The sequence below is a fragment of the Acomys russatus genome, chromosome 10, assembly GCF_903995435.1.
Source record: "Acomys russatus chromosome 10, mAcoRus1.1, whole genome shotgun sequence".
In the NCBI taxonomy this organism is placed as follows: domain Eukaryota; kingdom Metazoa; phylum Chordata; class Mammalia; order Rodentia; family Muridae; genus Acomys; species Acomys russatus.
Window position 1 is genome coordinate 27,625,688 of NC_067146.1, and position 23,490 is coordinate 27,649,177.

The following is a 23,490-nucleotide window of genomic DNA, read 5'->3' on the forward strand; positions in this document are numbered from 1 at the left end:
CTGAACTCAGGCTTGGTGGCAATCACCCTTAGCCACTGAACCATGTTAGTGGCCACTTCTAACTTTTAATCATATTAACCTGAGTTACCCTAGCTTTCTGATGGATATTTTAAATGATAGGGCACAGATATGAGAGACAGAGGACCTAGTTCTGGTCACAATTAAGGTATTTACTAATATGTAATTTTAAAGCAAATTTTCTCAGTGTCCTGCTGAGACATCACGTAAGCAAAGCAGAAAGAAGAGCAACAGAGGCTGGGGCAGTGTTGGATTAGCATGGAATAGAACTTACTTCTGAGAGAGTGGAGCAGCACTGTGATGTCTTCATCATGTCCTGGCTAAGCTTTGAAGGTCCTCATAAAAATATATTAATACCTATCCTTTCTCCATCCCATAGGCCAGACTTGGCACTGACCTAAGAAAAACTAATTGCTCATTCATGCTTTCAAATGTTTTTATGCCTACTGTTCAGCTTTTCCAAAGTATGGGTTTTCTTTTTGTTTTGTTTTGAGTTTTATTAACCAAGGGGGAGGGTGCTGTTGTGTGTGGGGGAAGATGACCAGCAAGAACAGAAAAAGAAAAATTCAACCAAAGACCAGCTTGACCAGAAAGAGAATGACTGTGAAGGATGATCTGGGTATGACAGAAAGGGCAGTTAATGCCCGAGCAGCGCGAGTAGCAATGCCCGAGGAATGCTAGATACAAAAAATGGATGTTTAAAATGTTCATCCACATGGGGAATATGAGATAAGTGCTAAGGAAGATAGGCAAATACTTAAAAGACAGAATTAAGCCATTAGAATTTATGTTTTATACTTGAGAACCAGATTGATAAATAACACCTCAGAACTAAGGTATGGGAAAAGGAAAACCCAATTTCTGATATATGAAACAAAATGAAGTTAGCTGGGGTCATACTTAGCTCCTATGGTTAGTTTAAGAGGTTCTTAGAATTTGCTGAGTGCACTTTATGGAAAATGACACGGGAAATTTAAACTAACAAGGTGAATGCATCCATAATACTTGAAATCAATGTCAGAAAAAATTTAATAAAAAAAGGAATACTTAACGTAACTGCTAGAATCATTAAATCAGTTATGATACATGATGATTACAATTTATAAATTTAAAGCAAATTATATCTTTTATTTTGGTGTAGCCACCAGTGATCAGTGAAAGGATTTATTGAATAATTTTTATTAGAAATAATTTTCTTCCCCTAAAACACTCATAAATTTGGTGATACCTAATCACCGTGAAAAGTGTCTATATAATTCTGAATGTGAAAATCAACATGAAAAACATCAAAATGTTTTCTTATGCATCTGCTACATGCCAGAGTCCACATATAGCTGGGACCTACTGATGCTTACAGGCTTCTGAACTTCACTTTCCTCCTTTGTTTTTTTAGTGAACAACTTACTTTACTCTTTAATCTGTACCACCTCATTTCACTTTATCAAAGATGTGTAAAAGCCATGCAGTTTATTTACAATATTGTACATTAAAGGAATATATTTGGAGATCACACAGAATTTTCAAAAGCTATACATGAAACACTTACTGAGAGGTTCTTACAAAGTGAAGAACAGAATTTGGCAGACTGTTATGGTTGGTAAATATTATGCAACCATTAGCTAGAAGTAAGACAAAAACATGCAAATGAGTAGAATTTCAACAAATTAAAGGCTAAAAACTTTTACCTAATAGCTATGCTACCATATAGTTAAAAGACTACCATATAAGAATGGGAAATTTATAAAACAAATCAGTTTTTAAAAGTCCTCCATGAACAACAGGTTTTCAATAATTTCTTATAAAAATCTTCAGAAGTTATTTTTCAAATTATGTTCAAGTCTAAACTATATTATCAAGAGATGTAGATTAAATCTATCGCTTTTATATAATCCTTTATTGTATTTAGAGGAAGTCTCAATATTTTACCCAGGGAACAAAGGTGAGAAGAAAGCCAATCAGTTAACTTACGATCTAGTAAAAGCTCTTGGTAGGAGCAAATCGTCAGTGTGGAACGAAAGTCCAGTAACTGTATAAGGACCAGATTCTGTTAGCTGAAGCCTCAATGTCCAAGTGTAAACTTTAGATATGCTCAATTAAAGACGTCCTTCTAGGCAGTACCTCCTCACTGACAGTTGTGAAGATGTCTCAGATGTGTCATCGGCTCTAATTACATCTCCTTTAGAGTTTACTGTTGTGGCTGCAGGACGTTTAGATACTCAGACTGGGCCAACTGGTAAGTCGTGTTCCTTCCACAGTCGACATACTGGTATCTCTCCTGAGATATTTGTTCAGAGTGTCCAAAGTATGTTGTTGTTACAGTGACTCTAAAAATGTAATAGATAGAAAGAATTTTCTAAGTTATATGTAAAAATTATCCCAAGAGGGTTATTTGAGGATAATATCAACTGAATATGAACTTGCATCTCATAAATTAATGTTCAAAAATTACCGTAAATTATAATTATCATTTACTGAACATAGCATTAAGATGACAACATTATAGACATGGGATTTTTAGCAAATATTTCTCAAACAGACCCAAAAAACGCTAACCTGGCAAACTCTACCCAATAATTATCTGTTTATACAGTATGTATAAATAAAAGAAATATATATTTATAAATACATATTTTAGAAATAAAAATATATATCAAATATAATTAAAATAGTTTATTACATGCTTAAAAAGAATCACATGATTCTTTGCAAACATGGCCATACTTACTGCATCATGAGTACTATGTTGTGCACTTTGATGGAGGTCAGTGTACAGAAATCACTATTGAAGAAATTAAAATAGAAAGAGCAATGTTATTACACTGTCCATAAAACTCTGCTAAACCTAATAAACAATGCATACTGATTTTTGTTTTATTTTGTTTTTTCCTTTGAGATAGACTCCCCATATGTTGGCCTCAATAATCTTCCTCATCTCAGTCTGTAATAAGACACTATTAGGAACATGTAAGTAGAGCTGAGGAGAGGGCTTAGTGGGTAAAACACTTGCTATGTAAGCCTGAGGGCTTGAGTTTGGATACCACACACTCAGGCAGAAAGCCAGGCACAACAGGATGTACTTGTTAACCCAGTACTGAGAGTGTGGGGGCCTGCTTGCCAGCGAGCCTCACCAAATAAATGAACTCCTGAGTTTTAGTCTCAGAGCTTGTGTTAGAGAATAAGGTAGAGACTGACAGAGGAAGACACTCAACCTCAACCCAGCCCTCCACAAACACAGCATGGGTGTGCATACCCTCACAAATGCAGCGCACGCACGCACGCACACACGCGCGCGCGCACACACACACACACATACACACACTTAAAAATTCATCAGAACTACAAGTCCATAGGAGAGTATTATTATACATTAAAAATTTTAGTACTCCTATATTAAAGCACCATGAATATACAGTACCTAAGATAATTAAAACTAAAAGTTACATATATATGTATGTACGTATATATAATATGTATGTATGCATATACAAAATCCTGGAAATAAAAATAAATTGTATATAAATATATATAGAATAACATATATTTGTTATCTATGCTGTAGAGTGTGAAAAAGAAAAACAAGTTTAGCGAACAGAACAAACATTGCAAAATGTGGTCATTTTAATTGATAAGGATATAAAAATTAAGAACACAGAAGGTCAAAACTTACTACATGTAACTCATTTCCTCTGCAATAACTGTGGGTACTGTATAGTCAATCTGAAAGCAAAAGCAAAAGACAGCAAGGAAAACGTATCAACAGAGGCTAGGACCCAAATACCAAACATGAGAATTATATGTCAAACTTTTCAAGTTAGAAATCTTTCCTTTGATGAACTTGGCTCATACTCTTACGGGACACATTTCCAAGCCATGTCCTTGTGGGCATTCCCCAGCGTGTTCTATTGTGTAACGCACAGGGTGAGGAGCCATGCAGCTCACTCCACTGCCTCCTGAGAGGCCTTACCTGCTTCATGTCAAGCGGGCCAATGTTAGTTATGTTGTTTAAGCGTGCCTTCCCAATAACTGTCTTTGAAAACTGAACTTGAGCAGTGATGTTTTCAACTTCAACAGAATAATAGTTATTGTTTGTTATATTTAGTGTGTTCTGTAAAAAAAAAAAAAGGAGGCAGGAAATATACATTAGCCTAAAATGGGCACACAAATGTGAACTCAAAATTATAAATCAAATGACTTTACTTGTGACTATGCCTCATTTATTCGGAAAAGAAGAATATTAACAAAAATGTCAAAGAACATTTACAGAGAACTATGTGCATAATAAATATATAATTCAAAATTTTGAGAACCAGACCCAGAAAATATATTATATAAAAATAGAAAAAAGTAAATGGTAAATGTTAGAACATATATTTTATAGTTTTAGCAAAAGTTGGACTATACATAATTTTAAATTTTGATTTAAATTTTTATATATTATATACATGTCTCTACCAACAACATAGTACTTTAAAAAAATTTTAGAGGTAAACCATTTTTTTTTTTTTTTTTTGGACAGGATCTCATGTAGTCCCGCAGGCTTTGAATTTACTAGGTAACTAAGGATGAGCTTGCATTTCTCTTCCTGCCTCCAGCTCTACAGGCTCCATTACAGGCACGCACCGCAAAGCCTGGTTTCGTGTGGCAATGCGGACTAAGTCAGATCTTTGTGCATAACAGGCAAGAATAGTACCAAATGAGTGGCATTACGAGCCTACTAAAAGAAACTGGCATCTTACCTGGCCTGTAGAAGTTTATACCAGACTGAGGCACAGAGAAAAAAAGGTTAGATCCAAGTTTGCAGCTCAACCTGGTCGTTTGGTTTCAAGCTTTTGCTCTAACCACCCCGGTCACAGCATTACAAGCAGATGCTAGGATGGCCAACTTTGGTTTATATGTTTTACCTTCACAACTATTATATCAAATTACTTTGGAAAATAGTCAATGAAAAAGTGTTTCATGTAGCAAAATGTAGTATGATCTCAGCTGAAATGTGCATGAGCGTGTGTATCTATCAGACATAAGCATGTGAGATTGCTTGATTACGCATAGCAAGGTCTATTTGTAGGCTGATGTATATACATTGTTAGCAATTGCATGCACATATTGTTGTAAGTTTTCACAGTAGAGTCAAAATCATTATGTATTATAGGAGTTTTTGGGTGTCTAGCAGTAAACAGGTAGGTATTTCAGTAGCACAGTGCCAGTGAGTGGAACGCTGAAATAAGATACATGTTGGTTCCTGGCTGACAACTCCCACCTCATTTACATTAGGTTATGGTTTTTGGCCATGGACAGTTGGCTATCCTTCAATCATGCTGATGCAGCTAATGCTTCCTAAAAGTTGAAAAAGAGATCAGGCAATTTCCACACAGATAACACTTGTACTGGGGGTATGGTACACCTCGATTCCACGAGGGCAGAAGCCACTGCCCACTGCCTTTTATTCATCTTGTCATCTGCCTGTAGCCCTTGAGACCTATGAGTTGTTCAGAGAAATTAAGCAAATGTAAGGAGCAGGCTATGAGACCCCTCAAATGATAGTCTACCAGAGGTTTTGGGGGTCTGAATCTAAAACTGACATCTGACGTGGGGATCAGGCTGTTGGGGCTGAACCTCTAACTTATGAGGTCTGAAGCCTTCTGGCAGTTGGCCAGTGTCAGGAGTGAATGAATTTAGAGGGCACTCAGCTGACTTCTTCTGCACAATTGCCTGTGTGGTGCTGGAGAGAGATTTTACAAGTTGGGATCACAGAAGCCATGGGGCAGAAGACACTGTGTTTGTTTTTGGTTTGAGTTGGTCCAAGGAATCCCTATACATCCTTAGCTATTATAAATGGAAGTATTAGTTATTTTGTACATTGCTATGACCAAATATCTGATAAAAAGCAACTGAAGAAGGGCTTGCTTCTGCTTATAGTTTGAAGAAATACAGTGGAGGAAGAGGCATGATGGCAGACGCTTGAGGCAGCAGCTGTCCTGCTGTATATCCTCAATTAATAACCACAGACTAACGAATGCTGCTGCTTACCCTGCTTTCTCCTTTTGGTTCAGTTCGAGATTTTAACCCATAAGATGGGACTGCCCACAGGTGAGTGTTGGAGGTTGGCCTGATGTGTTTTGATGCTAATTACTGCTTGTTGTCTTTGTGCCTCACCTGCACCTTGCCTAAGAGCCTAACCTGTTTGACCAATAAAAGGCCATCACACCTGGGCAGGGCAAATGGGATAGGCGTGGCCAAGGTTCCAGGGCTGGGGGAGACAGAATCTTGGGAGGGATAGATACCAGAGGAGAAGGGAGAAGAAGGATGCTCGGTCATGGGTTAGGTGGAGGAGAAGCACATGGCCAGTGTGGATGGAGACTTGGCCCAGATGATGAAAATTAGCAGGTATATGGGATTATGGATGGGAGGTAGCTTGATAGAACTTATTAAACCAGATGGCATGAGATTGGGACAGGTAGTTCATACCTGCCCCACTATGGGAAGTAGTTTAGGGGATTAGTATCTGCCCAGCCCCAGGTTAATTAAGACTATTTTAAAATATAACAGGTGTCTGTGTCTTGATTGATTGCTAGCGGGTTACAAAATATTCTAGAAATAATAATTATGGTCAATGAATAAACATTATTAAGCCACATTGGCAAATTAGCCACAACCGTTGAGGTGGGTCATTCCTCCTCAAACTAAGATCAACAGTCCCTCAGTGACACCCGAGGGATCTAGATGGTTCTAGATCCAGTCAAACTGACAGTCTGTATTAGCACTTGCAAGTACTAACACACACCAGTTATTTGAAGGGGCAGGAGTAATACAAACCTGGTACCTTCAGCTTTTGACCTATGACCCTATGAGCCTTTTACTTCAGTGTCTTCTAGTGAGCTTACTGTTCAACTCAACAGAAATCCTATTTATGACCCAAAGTTCTGTATTCCTTGGTTATGAGAAAATATTTAAAACTGTGAAGATCCTTGCTTAATCATTTAAAACATAGTCATTTAAATACACTGGTATTTAAAAGGAAATGAAATACTCATGAGAATTCTTCTAACAGACCGCAGCATACCCTGGACTTGCAGCCATGAGTCACTGGGATGGCACAGTGATTATAGACTTCCCCCTTCCAATGCTGTGGCTGGGAAACCAAGCTCTTTTAAAGCAAATCTAATGTGTAAATGTAGATAGAAGATTTGTGAAGTTTTTTAAGTTGGAAGGCTATATAATCCTTTTTCAAAAGTACATTTTTGGTAAACCCACAGTTCATTTTCACATGTTTTAACTTAAAACTTCAACTTCAACTTTACACAGAATAAATAAAAGTCTGTTAACACTGACAGAATTTTTCTTTCATAAAAGGTGAGAGAGCAAAAAGTACTGTATTCCTAACACCCACTGAATCGACTGTTAATACTTTGTTAACTGCTCAGAGTTAAATATTCAAAAGTAAATTGACTATATTTTTTTCCCATTGCCAGAAGCTGTTCTTCCTATAAAAGACATACCCAAATGTTAAATGATTTTCAATATACTCAACTGCCCTGAGATGTTACTTACCATTTTTGGCAGAACCAGAATGGAAGCAGGGTTCATGAGAAAGCATTCTCTGAACAGCACAAAGATGGAGTCAGGGCCATCAGCACACGTGAGCACTTACCGTGATATTTAAATATATGGTTCGTTTCTCTAAATCGTAACTGACATAGGCTGATTTTACACCAATATACTTCACATCAATAGTTCGAGGGAAAAGAAAAAACACAGCCAATCCAGAGAGGAGCAGGCAGACAAACACAGATGCCATCACGTACAGCTTTCTGAAAAGGAAAACAGAGTGCTTACATATGCGTGATCCAAAACTACACAGAGCAACACTTCAGGGAGGATTTTCATTTGATTTTTTTGGGGGTGGGGGGGTGGGGGGGAAGCACAGATCATACCAGCAAGAAAACATATATAATTTTATCAAATTTTCATTCTAAAACTATTAGGTAAAATTGGTCCTATAAGGGTTAAAATAATCTCCTTAGAAAATGAATGGCCGTGTTTGGAAAATGAGATTTCAGACTTATTATGGTTTATTTACTGAACTGACTTTTTCAATCCTGATTCATAATTACAACCAAGCTTAGGGCCCCTGCAGAACTCAGGCCTCTACCTGGATTCACTGAAGCAGGTTTGCAGTGTAGTCTCACTTCCTGTCATGACAGAACCGGAAGCTCGTCACTTAACATAAATGCATGGCTCCCTAGCCTCATTCTTGCCAGTCCTTTCCAGCCTCCCTCCCAAAGCTCTCATGTACTCAGGTCTAAGAATACTGTTGCACTGATCAACTTAGAGCTGAAGATGTCAGTTACTGTGCAGTGTTTTCCTGAGGAAAGTGGTAATGTTAGGAATGTATAAGGGAAAAATAAATAAATAACCTACACGTCTTTGTTATCCATGTAATGTCTATGAAATGAGTAGTTTCCTTCAATGTTACACTCAAAACTATGGTTTCAGATTTCTTGGTCACTTCAATAAACAGCATCTACTAGGAGCCAACTTCATTTTAAGTCTCGTATTCCTTTCACTTTCCTTGTGATCCATCATTTTGCCTGGTCTCTCCTCCCCCAAATTTCCTATGCCTCAATTAAGTTAACCACATACATCTCATAACATCTGCTAAAAACTTCCTAATAACTTTTCTAGGTACTTTAGCTCCCTAAGAAAAGAAAAACAGCTTTTTAAAAAGAAATCAAGCAAATGAACAAAATTTTATCAAAGTGCGACCACTGAGTCCATGATGCTTGGTGGAGCGAACCAGCCAATTCTTACTCCTTCACTGTGGAATTTCTTTAATCTCGATAGTAATGATCCCCAAATAATAATAAACAAGCTTATATTTTCCATGCCTACAACATATCCATAGGCACAAAACACCATAGACACAAAAGAAAACAACAATGATCAAACATCTTAACTTTGTTTGATCTCTTATAGTTTATTGGGTTGTTTTAATTACTCACTATGTATGTGTACACACACACACACACACACACACACACACACACACACACACACACACCTCCTTTGTGTTACATGAGGCAGGATCTTAAACAGCCCAGAGACCCTGTCCTTGATATACCGCCGAGGATGGCCTTGAACTTCTGATCTTCCCGCTTACACTTCCTGGTGCTGGGAAGATGCCATCCTGCCTGCCTGCTCTTCCTATATTTGACAACCATCTTTAGTATAAATTAGTCAAAATTTAGTATAAATTTTTCAAACTTTCTGAATCCTAAAGTGGTTTGATAGAAAATATAAAATGCTCATTCAAGTAAGAAATGAGAATGCTTATTTTCACTCACTAGTGCCAAGAAAGCATGCTGCCAAAATTCTTAGCTTTTGCCAATCTGATAGCAATGATACTTCTGTAAACAATGAATTTGTATTTCTTTAAGGAACAAGATCAGAGTGTATTTCCCTACATTTAAAGGTCATTTACATGTTGTTTTTTGAGGTACTTTCCACAGCTTCGGTTTTTACCTCCCTTTCGGTAGCTGCCTTTTTGGTCCTGGAAACCTACAAGAAGAACTTTATAACAGGCAGATCTGGGTCCTGGGGTCCTCCTCAAACTAAGGCACCAGTCAAGGAGAATATAGGCAGGAAGCTTCGAACCCCTACCAGGACCTAGCCGACGAACAGGATATTCTCCACTGCTGAGTGGAGAGTGAGATCTGACTCTCACAGGAACTCTGGTGCCCCTTTTCTGACCACGTCCCCTGGATGGGGAGACCTGGCGGCACTCAGAGGAAGGATAGCAAGTTACCAAGAAGAGACTCGATATTCTAAGAGCATATATAGGGGGAGGAGGTCTCCCTCAATCACAGACATAGGGGAGGGGAGAAGGGGGGAAGTGGGAGGGAGGTAAGAATGGGAGGAAACAGGGGAAGGGCTAACAATCGAGATGTAATATGAATAAATTAATAAAATTTTTTAAAAAACAAACAAACTTTGGTGCTCTAAACAGAAGGAGCTCAGTCTTCTGCATATGATATGACATGCAGACATTACTTTGTATTTATCATTTTTATTTTATTTCTACACTGAATCAAATGTGTTTTTCTATCACTGGGGTTCAAAATCACAGCTATTGAAAAGTTTTCCTACTCTGGGATTATAAACCTGGCCCAACTCTTCACCATTTTACCTCTCTATGCATTTAAAATAAAAGGCTAATAATAATAATAATAATAATAATAATAATAATAATAATAATAATAATAATGGCCACAATAAGTTTACACATTGGTTGGTTGATTTTTATTCCATGATTGCTAAATATTTTATTCAACAGTTTATTTGAAGCCCTGTGGCCAAGAAGAAATTAGCCAATTTGCTCTTCTATCCCTTATTTATTGACTGCACCTTTTGCCTAATGTTCAAAGGGCTTTTCTTCTTTAAACCTCCAAAGTCCAGGGTTTTCACCATAGTGTCTCTGAGGATGAGTATGTCTCTTTCTGGCACACAGAGCGAGACCTTTGCTCTAGCCATGTGTCCCTCAACTGAACATTCAGGACTTGATCCCATGCCTCACATTTGCTTCTGCAGGGGTTGCAATTATATACACATTCAGTTTTCTTTATTTTCTGTCATTTTACTCAAAACTTTTCATTATGTATCTATGGTGGCTTGAATAATATATGCTCATATATTTGAATACTTAGTCATCAGGGCCTGATACTACTTCAGAAGGATTAGGAGGTGTGGCTTTGTGGGAGTGGGTGTGGCCTTGTTGGGGAAGCATGTCACTGAGAGTGGGCTTTGAGGTTTCAAAAAGCCCAAGCTAGGACCAATGTGTCCGCCTGTTGTCTGCGGTTCCAGATGTGCTGCTTCTGTAGCACTGTGCCTGCCTGTGTACTGCCATGCTCCCTGGCATGATGATAATGGACTACAGCTCTGAAATGGTAAGCCAGCACAAGGCAATATTTCCTTTCATAAGAGTTGCCACGGCCATGGTGTCTCTTTAAAGCAACAGAACACTGACTAAGACAGTCTGTGTTTTACATGCTTTTTGTTATTCCATTTCTCTCCATTTTCCAGTATCTTACTTGTACTTTGCACTTCCAATTCTACAGGAAAAGTACTGTTCTGGATTTTTGAAGGTGTCTGTAAGCTCATTTTTCATATCTTCCCATTAGTTGTCTCATTTCTGAACTTTTCAGTGTCTGACTTAAGCCACTGTTTGTACCTTCTGTCATTTAAAGTTTACATACGTTTAAGTTTCTGCTTTTTGTTTGCTTGTTTCATTTTTTAGTGTTTTATTGAGTTCATGCGCTTCAACCTTCCTGTACATTCTTAGTGCCAATGTTTAATTAAGAGGTCTTTGTATTTTCAAAAAGAAAATGATTCTGCATTGAGTAACAGGATGATCCAGGGTTGGTTTGACCCACATGAGTATTCAGCCCCCTTTGGCCTATCTCAAGGCCACATTGAATTTTCTGCAGTCTCTGTTCTTGTCATTACGAGTTAGTCTCAAAAATACTTGCTAGGCGTGCTGAGTGTAGGCTTCTATGGGGTGGGGCATTTCTTTCTACATCAGTACTCGGAGGGTCACTCCCGCCTCCCTGTGTTTCCCTTCATGTCCATGCATCTGCTAAGCATGCGCAGGTCCCTGTGGTCCCTAAGCCTTGAACAGTCGTTACCATTGTGGAGTTAGTGATTACAGAGCATCCCCTCTCGCTGGTGAACGGCCTGTGCACATGTGAGAGCTAATGCCACTTTACAACTCTTTTTACACACTTCTGAAGGTATAGGGGTCATGGCGTATTCAAATCCTTCTGCCAATCAGGAATCTTTTGTTGTTGTTATTGTTTAAACACAGAAGGCACATGATGGCATAACTTAAGAACTAGCGACACTTTTCTTCTTAAATGCTTTTACTAGAGTAATAACTCATATAAAGTCAGGAAGGAAAAACATACAAACAACAACAAAAGAAGAAATCTTATAATCACTTACGTTCTTCTTGGCCGTAACCGCTGATCACTATATGGAATCAATGCCACCAGTTGGTTTTCTTGCCCTAAAAGTGAAAGTTGTAGGATTAAAATTTTATTACCATGAATTATTAAAAAATATAGTGTTGCTCTAGCAAAACCTGGTTTCAAAAGACCAGAACACTTCTCTTAGTCCTTTAGTAAACTGTAACTTATGTCTTCGAAATTATTCAGTTGTAGAGAATATACTGATTTTTCATATTAACCAAAAATAATGGAAATAACGAGGGCTCTACTATCCCTCGATCCACTGATTACAAAACCAAAAACCAAAACACCTGAAAATCCCTGGCTTTCAGGGGATCTTATCCCAGCTTCTCTCAACCCCACTGTTTTCCATAAAGACTGATTTGATTCGGGGAAGAAGAATACAATCCTGCTTCCCATTCCTGGATCCTCAACAGCTGAACCAAAACTACTGTTCTAAATCTCAAGCTTTCAAAGGCTCACTGTTCTCATCTGCTGTAGGCACTAAAGTCAAGTGACTCCACAAGAGGCAATCACTCCATGTCTCCTTAGCCACACTCTCTAAAACCACAATTTCAAAGCTCAACTCTCTCCAGACTCTCACTGTTGCCTCCTTTATCCTCATTCTTGGCTCATAATGTGGCACATGGAGAGAATACCCCTAGAAGAACCTTCATAAAACTTTAAGGTGTTCTAAGTTGAGTTAAAGGACAGAAAACAGAGGGAAGAAAGAGAAAAGTTCATGTGACTCACAGCATCAAACAAACAAACAAACAGAAAATGAACAAGTGCTCCACATTCCTTTCCTGTATGGTGAGGGGGAAGTGAATCAGGGCCACACTCACTGCATTCTGCTTTTGGACCCAAGAATCAAGCAAAACCAAATCCTTGTCTTTACTCACCAGCCTGCTTCCCATGGGCTTTTCTGTTATCTTGTCATCTTTCTTAGACCCAAAATAGGTTCATGGAAATAATCTATAGTTTTTCTCCCAGAGTTTCACTGTGGAGTATCTTCGTCCTTTGGGACCAGGGGATGCTTTTCCAAGTGCTATTTGGCCATGATTCAAGTGATCTAGAGCACTTATCATAGGTCCAGTGCTTCTACATTTGGTTAATATCTGTAACAGCTCGGTAGGCCTTCTATTTCACAGACTCTTCTGCCTCAAGCGTTGAACAGTGTCTACTCACCCACCTGCTTCCATGTTCCTACTTGAGAAGCTCCCTGTATCCGCTGCAGGGTCACCCTTCTACATTTATGTACTAGCCAGCGTTTCTCTGCTCCTACTGAAGGACACTGCTCCAATAACTATCCCATCTCCTGTGTTACCTGTATGTTCGCTATGAATCACTTTTATAAGCATGCACACACCTGGTATTTACTCCACCTTAAGAGATCACATCTCCTCTCTCTCTCTTGTCCTAGCCCAAAACTCACAGAACCCATCTCTCCCCATAAGATGCTACGTTATCCACCCCCACACCGTTTAGTATGTTTTTATCAAGAAAATATTGGTTTCACTATGACACTGTCTACACAGGCTCTTCCAACTACCCAAGCTACTCATTTAAAGAGTCTCAGTGCGCTTCACATTACAAACCAACGGGCAGCCCTCAGTCCCCAGACAACCTCACCTGTTGTTGGCATTAACAATGGCTCTCCCTTCCCTTCTCAGTGTATTTTCTCTACTTAGGACACCAGATAGAGATGACCTCCTCCCTATGTAGCTGCCCCTTCTTTGGCTACTGTTTCTCAAATGCTGCACTGTCCCAGAGTTCATGCCAAAGTCACTTCTTTTTATTCTATTGAAATTGCTACGCACAATGTTCCTATCTAGTTCCACCTGAAGTGTCATCATACATAAATGATGTTGGCTAAAATATGCTCTTGAATTCAGACCTTTGTAACTGCCTATTAAAAACTCATTCTGATGTCAAACCAACATCCTTAAACATGTCTGAAACTGAGTCCCGTATCTTACTTCTGACATGTACTCAAAATGCGTTATGCCTATTTTAGTAGTTACTTCATTTTTTAAATTGTTGGATAGGAAAAAAAAAATCTTTGATCTTTGACCATCTACTCTAGTACTACAATAGAACTCTTATCCTACCACACTGGTGTATTAATTTCTTCAACTATAACACTTCTTCTATCCTTAAGCAGCTACAATCCCCAGAAAGATAAAGCCACCATTAAGTAGCCTATGCTATAACCCCACTTAATGCAAGGCGCTTTTCAGAGATGCTGGAATTCCTCATGCAATCACTTTCTCCTTCTTTCGGTCTCTCCGGGGCTACCTACTGACTTTTACTTTACCAAGTAGAGAACCAGTACAACAAACATTTATTATTTTTTCCTTTTTTAGTTGTTTTCGTGGTTTTGTTTTTTGAGACAGGATTTCTCTGTCTAACAGCCTTGGCTGTCCTAGACTCACTTGGTAGACCAGGCTGGCCTCGAACTCAGAGAAATCCAGCTGCCTCTGCCTCCCGAGTGCTGGGATTAAAGGCGTGCACCACCATGCCTACTGTTTTTCCCTTCTATGAGTGCAACTCAAACACCCTATAAATAACATGGAGAGGGTTATTTTTTTTTTTTTCTGTCTTTCCCATGACAAATCACAAGCTCATTTTTTCCTACTTGGCTCTTCTTCATACACCACGGATTTCCTTTTTGAAATATCTAACTGGGGCATAAACAACTTATTGTTTATGTACCTACTATCATCCAACATATCAAGATGACTGTGATGTGGCTTCTGATGCACCGAGGACATTTCTATTACTGCTTTATGAACCTTACTAATTGGTTGCTTTTGAATCTTTTTGACTAAACAAAATTAGTAAGTTTGAACTTTGGATCTTTGAAAATAGGATTTTTAAGAGTATAGCTGTTACATTATTTGAGCAAATATCTGGAATTCTTCAAGAGGACAATTGATGCGTAACACATACCCCTAGGAATTCTTCCCGTTCCTTGGCAAGTGGGGCAAGTGACGCTATCTCTTCCAGTAAATTCCACATACGGAAACTGAGAGACATCTCCATTTCTTCCATCTTCATTATGTACTTCACTGCTAACCAATCCATTCCTCATATTGTCTGACGATGTGACCCCATCATAACCATCTTCTTTATTTGAAAGCAAAGGTAAATGAGAAAGAGACTTTCCCATGTCTAATGAAAAGGAAAAATCTGACAGTAAGTACCACAGGAACAAAATACTCTCAGACTCTATAGGCTATTTACAGGGTTAAGCAAGTGCAAAATACTTGTAGGATTAAAATTACATTCAATCAAAATAATGTCTGACACTAGGGAGCCATTTGCTAGGACCCAGAAGTGCTTTTCTGACAAATTATGAAATAAAATCCTGTCAGACTTTTAATGAGAACAAGGTTCAAAATGGTAAGTAACATCTGGCAGGAGTCCACAGTGTAGACAGACTCTAGGCCTTCTTAGCGTTCTCGGAAAAGAAACATGCTCTCAGTCTTTTGTAGAAAAACATATTTTAACTATAAATCAGTTGGTAGTACAGGTGAAACTGACCGTTGGCTTATTACAGCAGATATGCATATCACCAGCTAATTTCAAAGGGACACATTTCCCTCATTTAAAATTGATACTCCTTTGAGTTCTACCCTTAGAATTCCTGCTTCAAACATTTGCAACAAGTATTTACCGCAAAGAGTGAAACAGAAGTTTTTGTTAGTTTGCTTTTTCAAACCCATCCACATTTTTCTTTATTAGGAAACAAGTATTCAAAAATACTAAACAAAACTTACCAGACAATGTGGCACAATTTAGTATATTAATGTCAAAATTTAGGGTAACCACTTAAATAACAGAAACTTAAAAACCAAGTAAGAATAGTTAGTGCTAGGAGTCATAGAGAAATAAGCCCTTCAGGTAGGTCATGCAGTAAGTAACATTGCCAATTAAACCCTACAATTTCATGACTGAAAAGAACATGAAAAGTCACATGATACAACATGCTGATATTCTAAGAAAAAAGCAATAGAAACGGCAAACAAGAATTTTAAATGGTGCAATTCCAGTCTTCCTACGGTTAATTATATATTTCTATCAGCTTATAAATATGAACAAGGCAATCATAGATACTTTTAAATTATTTTATTTAAGGAAAAAAAACGAGTGGTAACAAAGTTAAAGGGTAAAAAAAAAAAAAAGAATAAAAAATACTTTAAAAAATTTTATGTACACATTGCCTACCTAAGCTCAAAAATGTTAATGATTGTGACTTACAAACACGCAGTACCTTAATTTGGCTCAATGACAGCAACTCAGAGCCAAACCAACACATGCCAGCCACAGGTGCCCAGGGGTGAATTTGAGTCATCACTGTTCTCTCACACTGTGACCTTCAGAGCTATGCAAAATCCTGGGTGTTGTCCTTGGCAGAAGGCATGGGGATACCCTTTTAGCTTTCTTAGACAGGCAACACAAGGTGTCAAAGCGCAGGTTTAAACTGTGTCCCACCGATGGGAACCCTTAGGCTGGAGACAAAGCTAAGTAGCTCTGGTCTTAGCCGGCTGTCTTACTCAGATCCACAGCAACCTGGGCACATCTTGATGAAGGCCAGTTTAGGCCCGCACCAGATTAAGCAGTTACTTGAATCCTGGCCTTCTTGCCTAGCTCTTCTTGAGTCTACTGACAAGTGTGACCACTGTCGTTTTGGAGACTTACTTGAGGTTTTTAAAAGGAGTGCTAGCTCCCCTTTGTCTCCTCCCTGGGCTCAATGTTTATGCCGCGGCCTTGTTAATTCAACACGGTTCTCGGATGGTCTGGAAACTGGGGAAAAAGATAAATACAGCACTAGATCCAACTGAGATGTGTCACATCTTTTTGTGCAGACCCGGGGTTAGTTCCGAAGGGCTTGAGAGGGGCGGAAACTAGCGCCTTTCAAATCCCACCACAAGCAAACAACCCATCGCACCCCACCCCGTGCCCCCGACCCCCAGAAGAAATTAGCCTCCGAGGCACCTTGCAACTAGAATCCGACAACCCCGGAGCCACTCGGCCGCTCTGTGCAAAGGCCCCTGGAGCCGCCCAAGCCGAACCAGGCGGGAGGCCGGGGCCCGCGGTGACAGCCCCGCACCCGGTCCCCGCGGCCCGGGTCGCTCACCCGCACCCGGAGCACTGCGCGGTCTCGGGATGCTGCGGCCGGCGCCGGCGGGCCGCAGCGCGGGGTCACGGAGTTCCCGGGTCCCGGGGCGGGGCGCAGCGCGCGGCGGGGGAGGGGCAGGACGACAACCGCATCAGCTGAGCCAGGGCCTTCGGAAGCCTGCGCGTGCGCATGCGCAGCCCGCCCTGGCAAGGCGGAGCCGGGCGGCAGGGAGGCATTACGCATGCGCCCATCCCCAGGCTTGGCTCCCTGAAAAGAAGTGCTTGCGGATGTGGGTTCTCCTGGTTTTGTCACCTGCTGCCCCTCTGCTCTTGAAAGTTTAGAAAGAGTGCTAATTGCGCACGGCTTACGAATAATCGGTTTCCTTTTCCCCGCCAGCAGGCTGATTCCTTTTGTGAAGGAGGAAAATGTGCACCGTCGCAGTTTTCAGCGGCCTTGTCCCCAATGCTCGACTGGCAGCCAACTTCTTGCCTGGTGGTAAGAGCTGGGCTGTGCTGGCGCAGGCCTTTAATCCCAGCAAGCTGGAGGCTGAGGCAGGCGGATTTCTGTGAGGCCAGCCTTTTCTACAGGACAACTAGGGATACACAGAAAAATCCTGTCTCTAAAAGCAAAGCAAACAAAAAATCACCACCACCAACAACAAAAAAAGCAGGTTGGTGCATATGTCTGGCACAGAGGTTGCATTCATTTTAGTTTTGCAATTTAATTTGGAAATTCCTGCCACTGAGAAAACCGCCCCCCACCCCAGGCCTTGGTTTAATCTTGTTTTGATTATGTATTTAAGTTCACATTATTGTCTCCAAAAGTCCATGACCAGGTAAATTGTTAAAGGAGTGTGGTGAGATACTCCCCTTCCGGCCCTCTAGGGCACAGTCTAAACTCAAAATGACTTGAGGCTACTGTGAACTTGTACAAAAGGTTGTTAAGATTTCTTTCTTTCTTTCTTTCTTTTTGATAATCGGGATATGCGAAGTGACTCAAAAAGATGTGTGGATGGAATTATAATCTGATCAATTGAAACCAGGAGCACTGGGGTTTGGTAATTTCCTGTAAATGGAGTTTCTGGTGAGATTCCTAGAACAATTAACAGATTTATGGCTGGGAAGGGGGAAGGACCTTAAGCACCTGTTAACTGTGCAACCCTTCTGTGTTAAGGGCTCCCAAATTTGCCCCCCCCCCTTCCTAAACTGCTTTTGTTTGTATGATTTATGACCATTTTCTCCAGTGACTATAAAAATTATACGAAATTGTTATCCCGTTGGGACGTGTTCTTTGGGGTAGTCCGCCTCTTTTGTTTTCAGGCCATGATCACTCGTATTTAGCTTCAGAATAAACTCTTAGTCTTTTTGAGGTGAAAGCTGTGTACGTTCCAACGACACAAGCAGCATGTTTTAAGATTATTTAAAATGTTCACCTCCTCAGGTCTAGAAATTCTAGTCTGGGGAATTCATCCTAAATGTTAGCAAGAATTCTAAAATAATATTGTATACAGTAAGACACTGTTAGGGTTTTTATTGCCATGAAGGGACACCATGACCACAGCCACTCTTAAAAAGGAAAACATTTAATTGGGGCTGGCTTACAGTTTCAGAGGTTTAGTTGGGCCACCAATTGAATATTTAAAGATTAAGGCAGAAAGATGTAAGGTATAATAAGGTACCAGGCAGCAGATATTATGTTGAAGAAGAGTTTATTAAATGAGCATTGGGGGAGAAGGAAAAGGGGGAGGGGTACCCCAGAGAGAGAGAGAGAGAGAAGAAGAGGGATAAAGAAAGTAAGAGGGTAGACCAGGTAGAGAAGGGGGAGGGAAGGGGGAGTGTGAGAGAGAGACACACACACAAACAGACAGAGAGAGCGAGACAGAGAGAGCAAGAGGGACAAGAGGGAGAGAGACAGACTGAGAGACAGAGACAGACAGAGACAGAAACAGACACACACACACAGAGAGAGAGAGAGAGAGAGTGAGAGAGAGAGAGAGAGAGAGAAGAGAAGAGAGAGAGAGAGAGAGAGAGAGAGAGAGAGAGAGAGAGAGAGAGAGAGAGAGAGAGAGAGAGAGAGAGAAATAGATTGCTTTTGAGACATACATTTATATTGCACTGGCTGCCCTAAAATTTATGTAAGCAAGTTAGCCTAGAACTTGGAGATCAGTCTTCCTTTCTTGCCTCTGCTTCCAGAGGGCTGAGAATAAAGGTGTCCACCACCACACCTGCCCAACACATCATTATGACAGCATTCAAGCAGGTAGCTAGGTATTAGCAGGCCTGATGATCATTGCAGAAAAATCTCTCATAATTCATAGCATGAGGTCTTATGCACTCAGCCTACTGGGTATTTTGCTTTTGTTGTTATTTTTACAGTTTCAAAATCAATATTGTTTCTATGCCTGCAACTTCACAGTGAATCTAACTAATTGGTGCTGGAATCCTTAACTCTCAGCTGGTGAGAGACTTCAACTAAATTCTAGCATGAGGGGCTCCTCCTTCCTCATAATTTTTCCTGCCTTTCTATATTATTTCTATATATTGCCTCAATAACATCCCTCACACCTTCAGAGTTAATCAAAACAAACCTATCGAACACCTGGACAGGTATTTATTTTCCTGTCTAGAAGCTGTTGCAGGAAGTTTAAGCAAACAAAGCCTTCCTGAGCATGCAGGTCAGCACAGTGGTCTCTGGCAGTTGTCACCCTAATCCTGAGACAGCCTTCCTGGCTGTGGGGTGCATCACACTCTTCACCAATAAGTGGTCTTTTACCCTTTGCTCTGTGGGTGTCATCTAAATTGTTTTCATAGAGGTCATAAAGACCCAGGCCTAGGAGGAAGCTGGAAAGACGTCATGATAACAATTCCCAACCTCTTATTTAGTCCGTATTTTGGAAAGAGAGCCAGAAGTGCTCCCAACTTGTCATTTTTAAAAGCTTTAAAATAAATATCGTATGCAGTGTTGAGTTAGCACTTATGACTATAATTTGACCTCTATTATTTTTCGGTGCAAAATAAGTCCTTAAAAGAATTTCTTTTTTTTTTTTTTAACACATTTTTATTGAAAAATAAAATAATTCATATTACATCTCATTTTCTATCCCATCCCATACATCCTCCCATTCCTCCCTCCCTCCCACTTTCACCCCAATCCCCCTTCCCTATGACTGTGACCAAGGGGGACTTCCTCCCCCTGGATATGGTGCTAGGGTATCAAGTCTCTTCCTGGTAGTCTGCTATCCTTCCTCCGAGTGCCATTGGGCCTCCCCCACAAAGGGACATGACCAAATATGGGGCACCAGAGATCCTGTGAAAGTCAGTCCCCAGTCTCCACTTAACTGTGGAGAATGTTCTGTCCCTTGGTTAGATCTGGGTAGGGGTTTGATGATGGTTGCATGTTTTGTCCTTGGTTGGTGCCTTTGATCAAGCAGAACCCCTGGGCTCAGATCCACCCATCATAATGTTCCTCTTGTAGGTTTCTAGGACCCTCTGGATCCACTTACTTCCCTATCCCCTATATTTTTCTCACCTAGAGTCTCAATAGGATGTTCTTACCTCTATCCCACTTTCCTGGTAGGTGCAGATTTTGATGGGACCTGCCCCTTGGGCTAGTGTCCAGTTATAAGTGAGTATATACCATTTGAGTCTTTCTGCTTCTGGGTTAGCTCACTCATTATGATCATTTCTAGTTCAATCCATTTGTCCACAAATTTCGGGAATTCCTTATTTTTAATAGCTGAGTAGTATTCCATAGTGTATATGTACCACAGTTTCTTTATCAGTTCTTCTACTGATGGACACTTAGGCTGTTTCCATGTTCTGGCTATTATGAATAAGGCTGCTATGAACATGGCTGAACAAATTTTCTTGTTGTGTGCTGGAGCATCTTCTGGGTATATTCCAAGGAGTGCAATAGCTGGGTCTTGAGGAAGCCCTATTTCTAGTTTTCTAAGGTAGCACCAGATAGATTTCCAAAGTGGCTGTACTAGTTTGCATTCCCACCAGCAATGAAGGAGTGTTCCTCTCTCTCCACATCCTCACCAGCATGTGTTGTCACGTGAATGTTTGATCTTAAAAGAATTTCTAAAGGCGTATTTGCACAGCCAGTTCTCCATACTGTCACTTTGGCACAGTCTTTGTCTACATTATAAGAATTCAAGTAAATCTCTAGAAGCAAATTCCTGTGAATTTAGTTGTACTGGCTTGGGAGACCGCTTACCTCAGCATGAACCAAGCTATAAAGTATGTACACAGCCTAGAAAATAAAGACAATACCACTATCCATACATATGCTTATTATTTTTAGCATTGAGGTAGCAATAATGCTTGTTTTAAAACGTTGTAGCTATAGTAGCTGTTAGATGTTATTGTGACAAAGGCTTTCTCCATAAACAGTGAGGTTTTTAAAAGATTGATATTGAATGCTAGGCACATTTTCTCCTATTCTTTTTCTTTTTTTAATTATTAAAAAACATTTTAAAAGAACATCTTTTTTTAATTGACAGAGTTTTCCTGAATTCTGATATCTGAGTCAGGCTACGTACTATTACTATTAGCCAATGCTTTTAAATGTGTGAGATGACTGAGCGGAAGCTTCGCTCTGGTGAGAATTTTTTCTCATGTGTTGAGGTTGGGGCCTTTCTCCATGATGAGTCTTGTTCCTTTCATGTTTCTCATAATTTCCTTGACTGGCAATCACCCACATGTTAACAGCTGGCAGCCAAATTACAAATGTCACTTTCCTAGATATTTGTTGCTAAAATTTATAAGCAGACAAATAAATCATAAATAATGTACCCTCTTAATTGTTCTGAAGTATATGCTTTATTGTTAAAATGCTTTGTCACAGCCTAGATCTTTAAGCTGGTTGGGTAACATTAGAAAACTGAGGTACTTGGTTTTGTATATGCACATGTGTGTCATTTTAAACCTAGGCTCTATGTCTTTTACACTGGGTCTGGCTTATTTTACTTAACTATCTCTAGTAGAAAGCTAGGACTTAAAGGATTGGAGTGTTTCTGCCTGGATTCCTGGGGTGGTTTCCCAGATAGATAACAACATTATTATTCCTTGTGGCCATTTGCCCTCCATTTACTGGTAGCAAATTCTTGGTTCTGTGGCTATAAGTTTGTTGTTCCTTCTGCAAACACCTCATCTCTTTGAGCCTTTGGTCCACATCTCTGAGCAATCATTTTTACACCGCATCTTCTGTGTATCCCTAGTTACCTCTATATTACTTTGCACCTATATAGTCTAATTTTGTTCTATGTATTAAATTTTTTAAACTAATACTTAATGTAAATTGATTTTCAACTTTTACAGAGTTTTTGTCACCATCAGTCATTGAGAAAATATTAAGAATTAGGTAATGCTTAATAAATGAATGAATTTGTTGTATTGTGCAACATAGGAAGTGTTTTAGTTCTTCTCTTTTAATTTCTATGAGAAGTCTTTGGATTACATTCTATTATTGTCTCACGTTTGTTTTAAACTGAGAAAATGCTGGAGCAATCACTCAGTTGGTCCCACAAGTATGAAGAACCTAGTTCTAGTCCCTGGGACACACATTACAAAGTTGGGTGTGGAGGTTTGTATCTGTACTCCCAGCTCTGGGAAAGCAAAGATCTCTGGTGCTCACTGGCTTCGACAAGTCAGTGAGTTCAGATTCATTGATAAACTCTATCTCAAAAGCTAAGGTAGAGAATATTTGTAGAGGAAACATTATATAGACCTGTGACTTCCACATTCACGGATGTACATCCCTTTACACATGTGCTGGAAAAATAAAAGATCATAGTTGCAAGCCATCACAGCTGATGCTGCTAATTAGTAAAATGCATTACTCAGAGCCATTGGCTGCTAAGAGGTTAATAGCATATTGAAATGCTTCAGTATTGGAGCTTTCATTATTGTCCTGCATGTGAAAACTATCTCACGTTTTATCTGCGTGGAAAGCAAATTGTGAAGTGATCTGGACAGAACCAAGAAAGTAAATCAAAGCTTACTCGAAGTTAGAATATATTTCCTCCTGTGCAAGCTAGAATGACCTTTATCTCTTGTTACATCAAGTTATCAAATTAGCAGGAAACTCTTTAAAGTAATTTTAATGTAGTTAAGTCATGATGCAACTTTATATGACTGGTTCCTTATGTGAAGGCTGGGTAAAAATCTTCTAAACGATAAATCCTTTGCATTTATTCATTCATTCATTCATTCATTCATTCATTCCAAGACAGGGTTTCTCTGCATAGCCTTGGCTGTCCTTGACTCCATTTGTAGACCTGGCTGGCCTGAAACTCACAGCAATCTACCTGCCTCTGCCTCCGGAAGTGCTGGGGAATCCTTAGCT

The 23,490-nt window shown here is 39.8% G+C and overlaps 1 protein-coding gene across 1 annotated transcript; it reads right to left on the reverse strand.

Annotated features, from left to right (window-relative positions):
* Positions 1-1,217: 1,217 nt before the first annotated feature.
* Tmem106b (transmembrane protein 106B) lies at positions 1,218-17,272 on the reverse strand. Its single transcript, XM_051151922.1, has 9 exons — positions 17,161-17,272; positions 16,722-16,826; positions 14,970-15,191; positions 12,013-12,076; positions 7,667-7,826; positions 3,983-4,123; positions 3,686-3,735; positions 2,744-2,797; positions 1,218-2,342 (listed from the first exon to the last, which is right to left on the reverse strand). The coding sequence occupies exons 3-9, from the start codon at positions 15,187-15,189 to the stop codon at positions 2,204-2,206; spliced, it is 828 nt and encodes a 275-aa protein (XP_051007879.1). The 5' UTR covers positions 15,190-15,191; positions 16,722-16,826; positions 17,161-17,272; the 3' UTR covers positions 1,218-2,203.
* Positions 17,273-23,490: the final 6,218 nt, after the last annotated feature.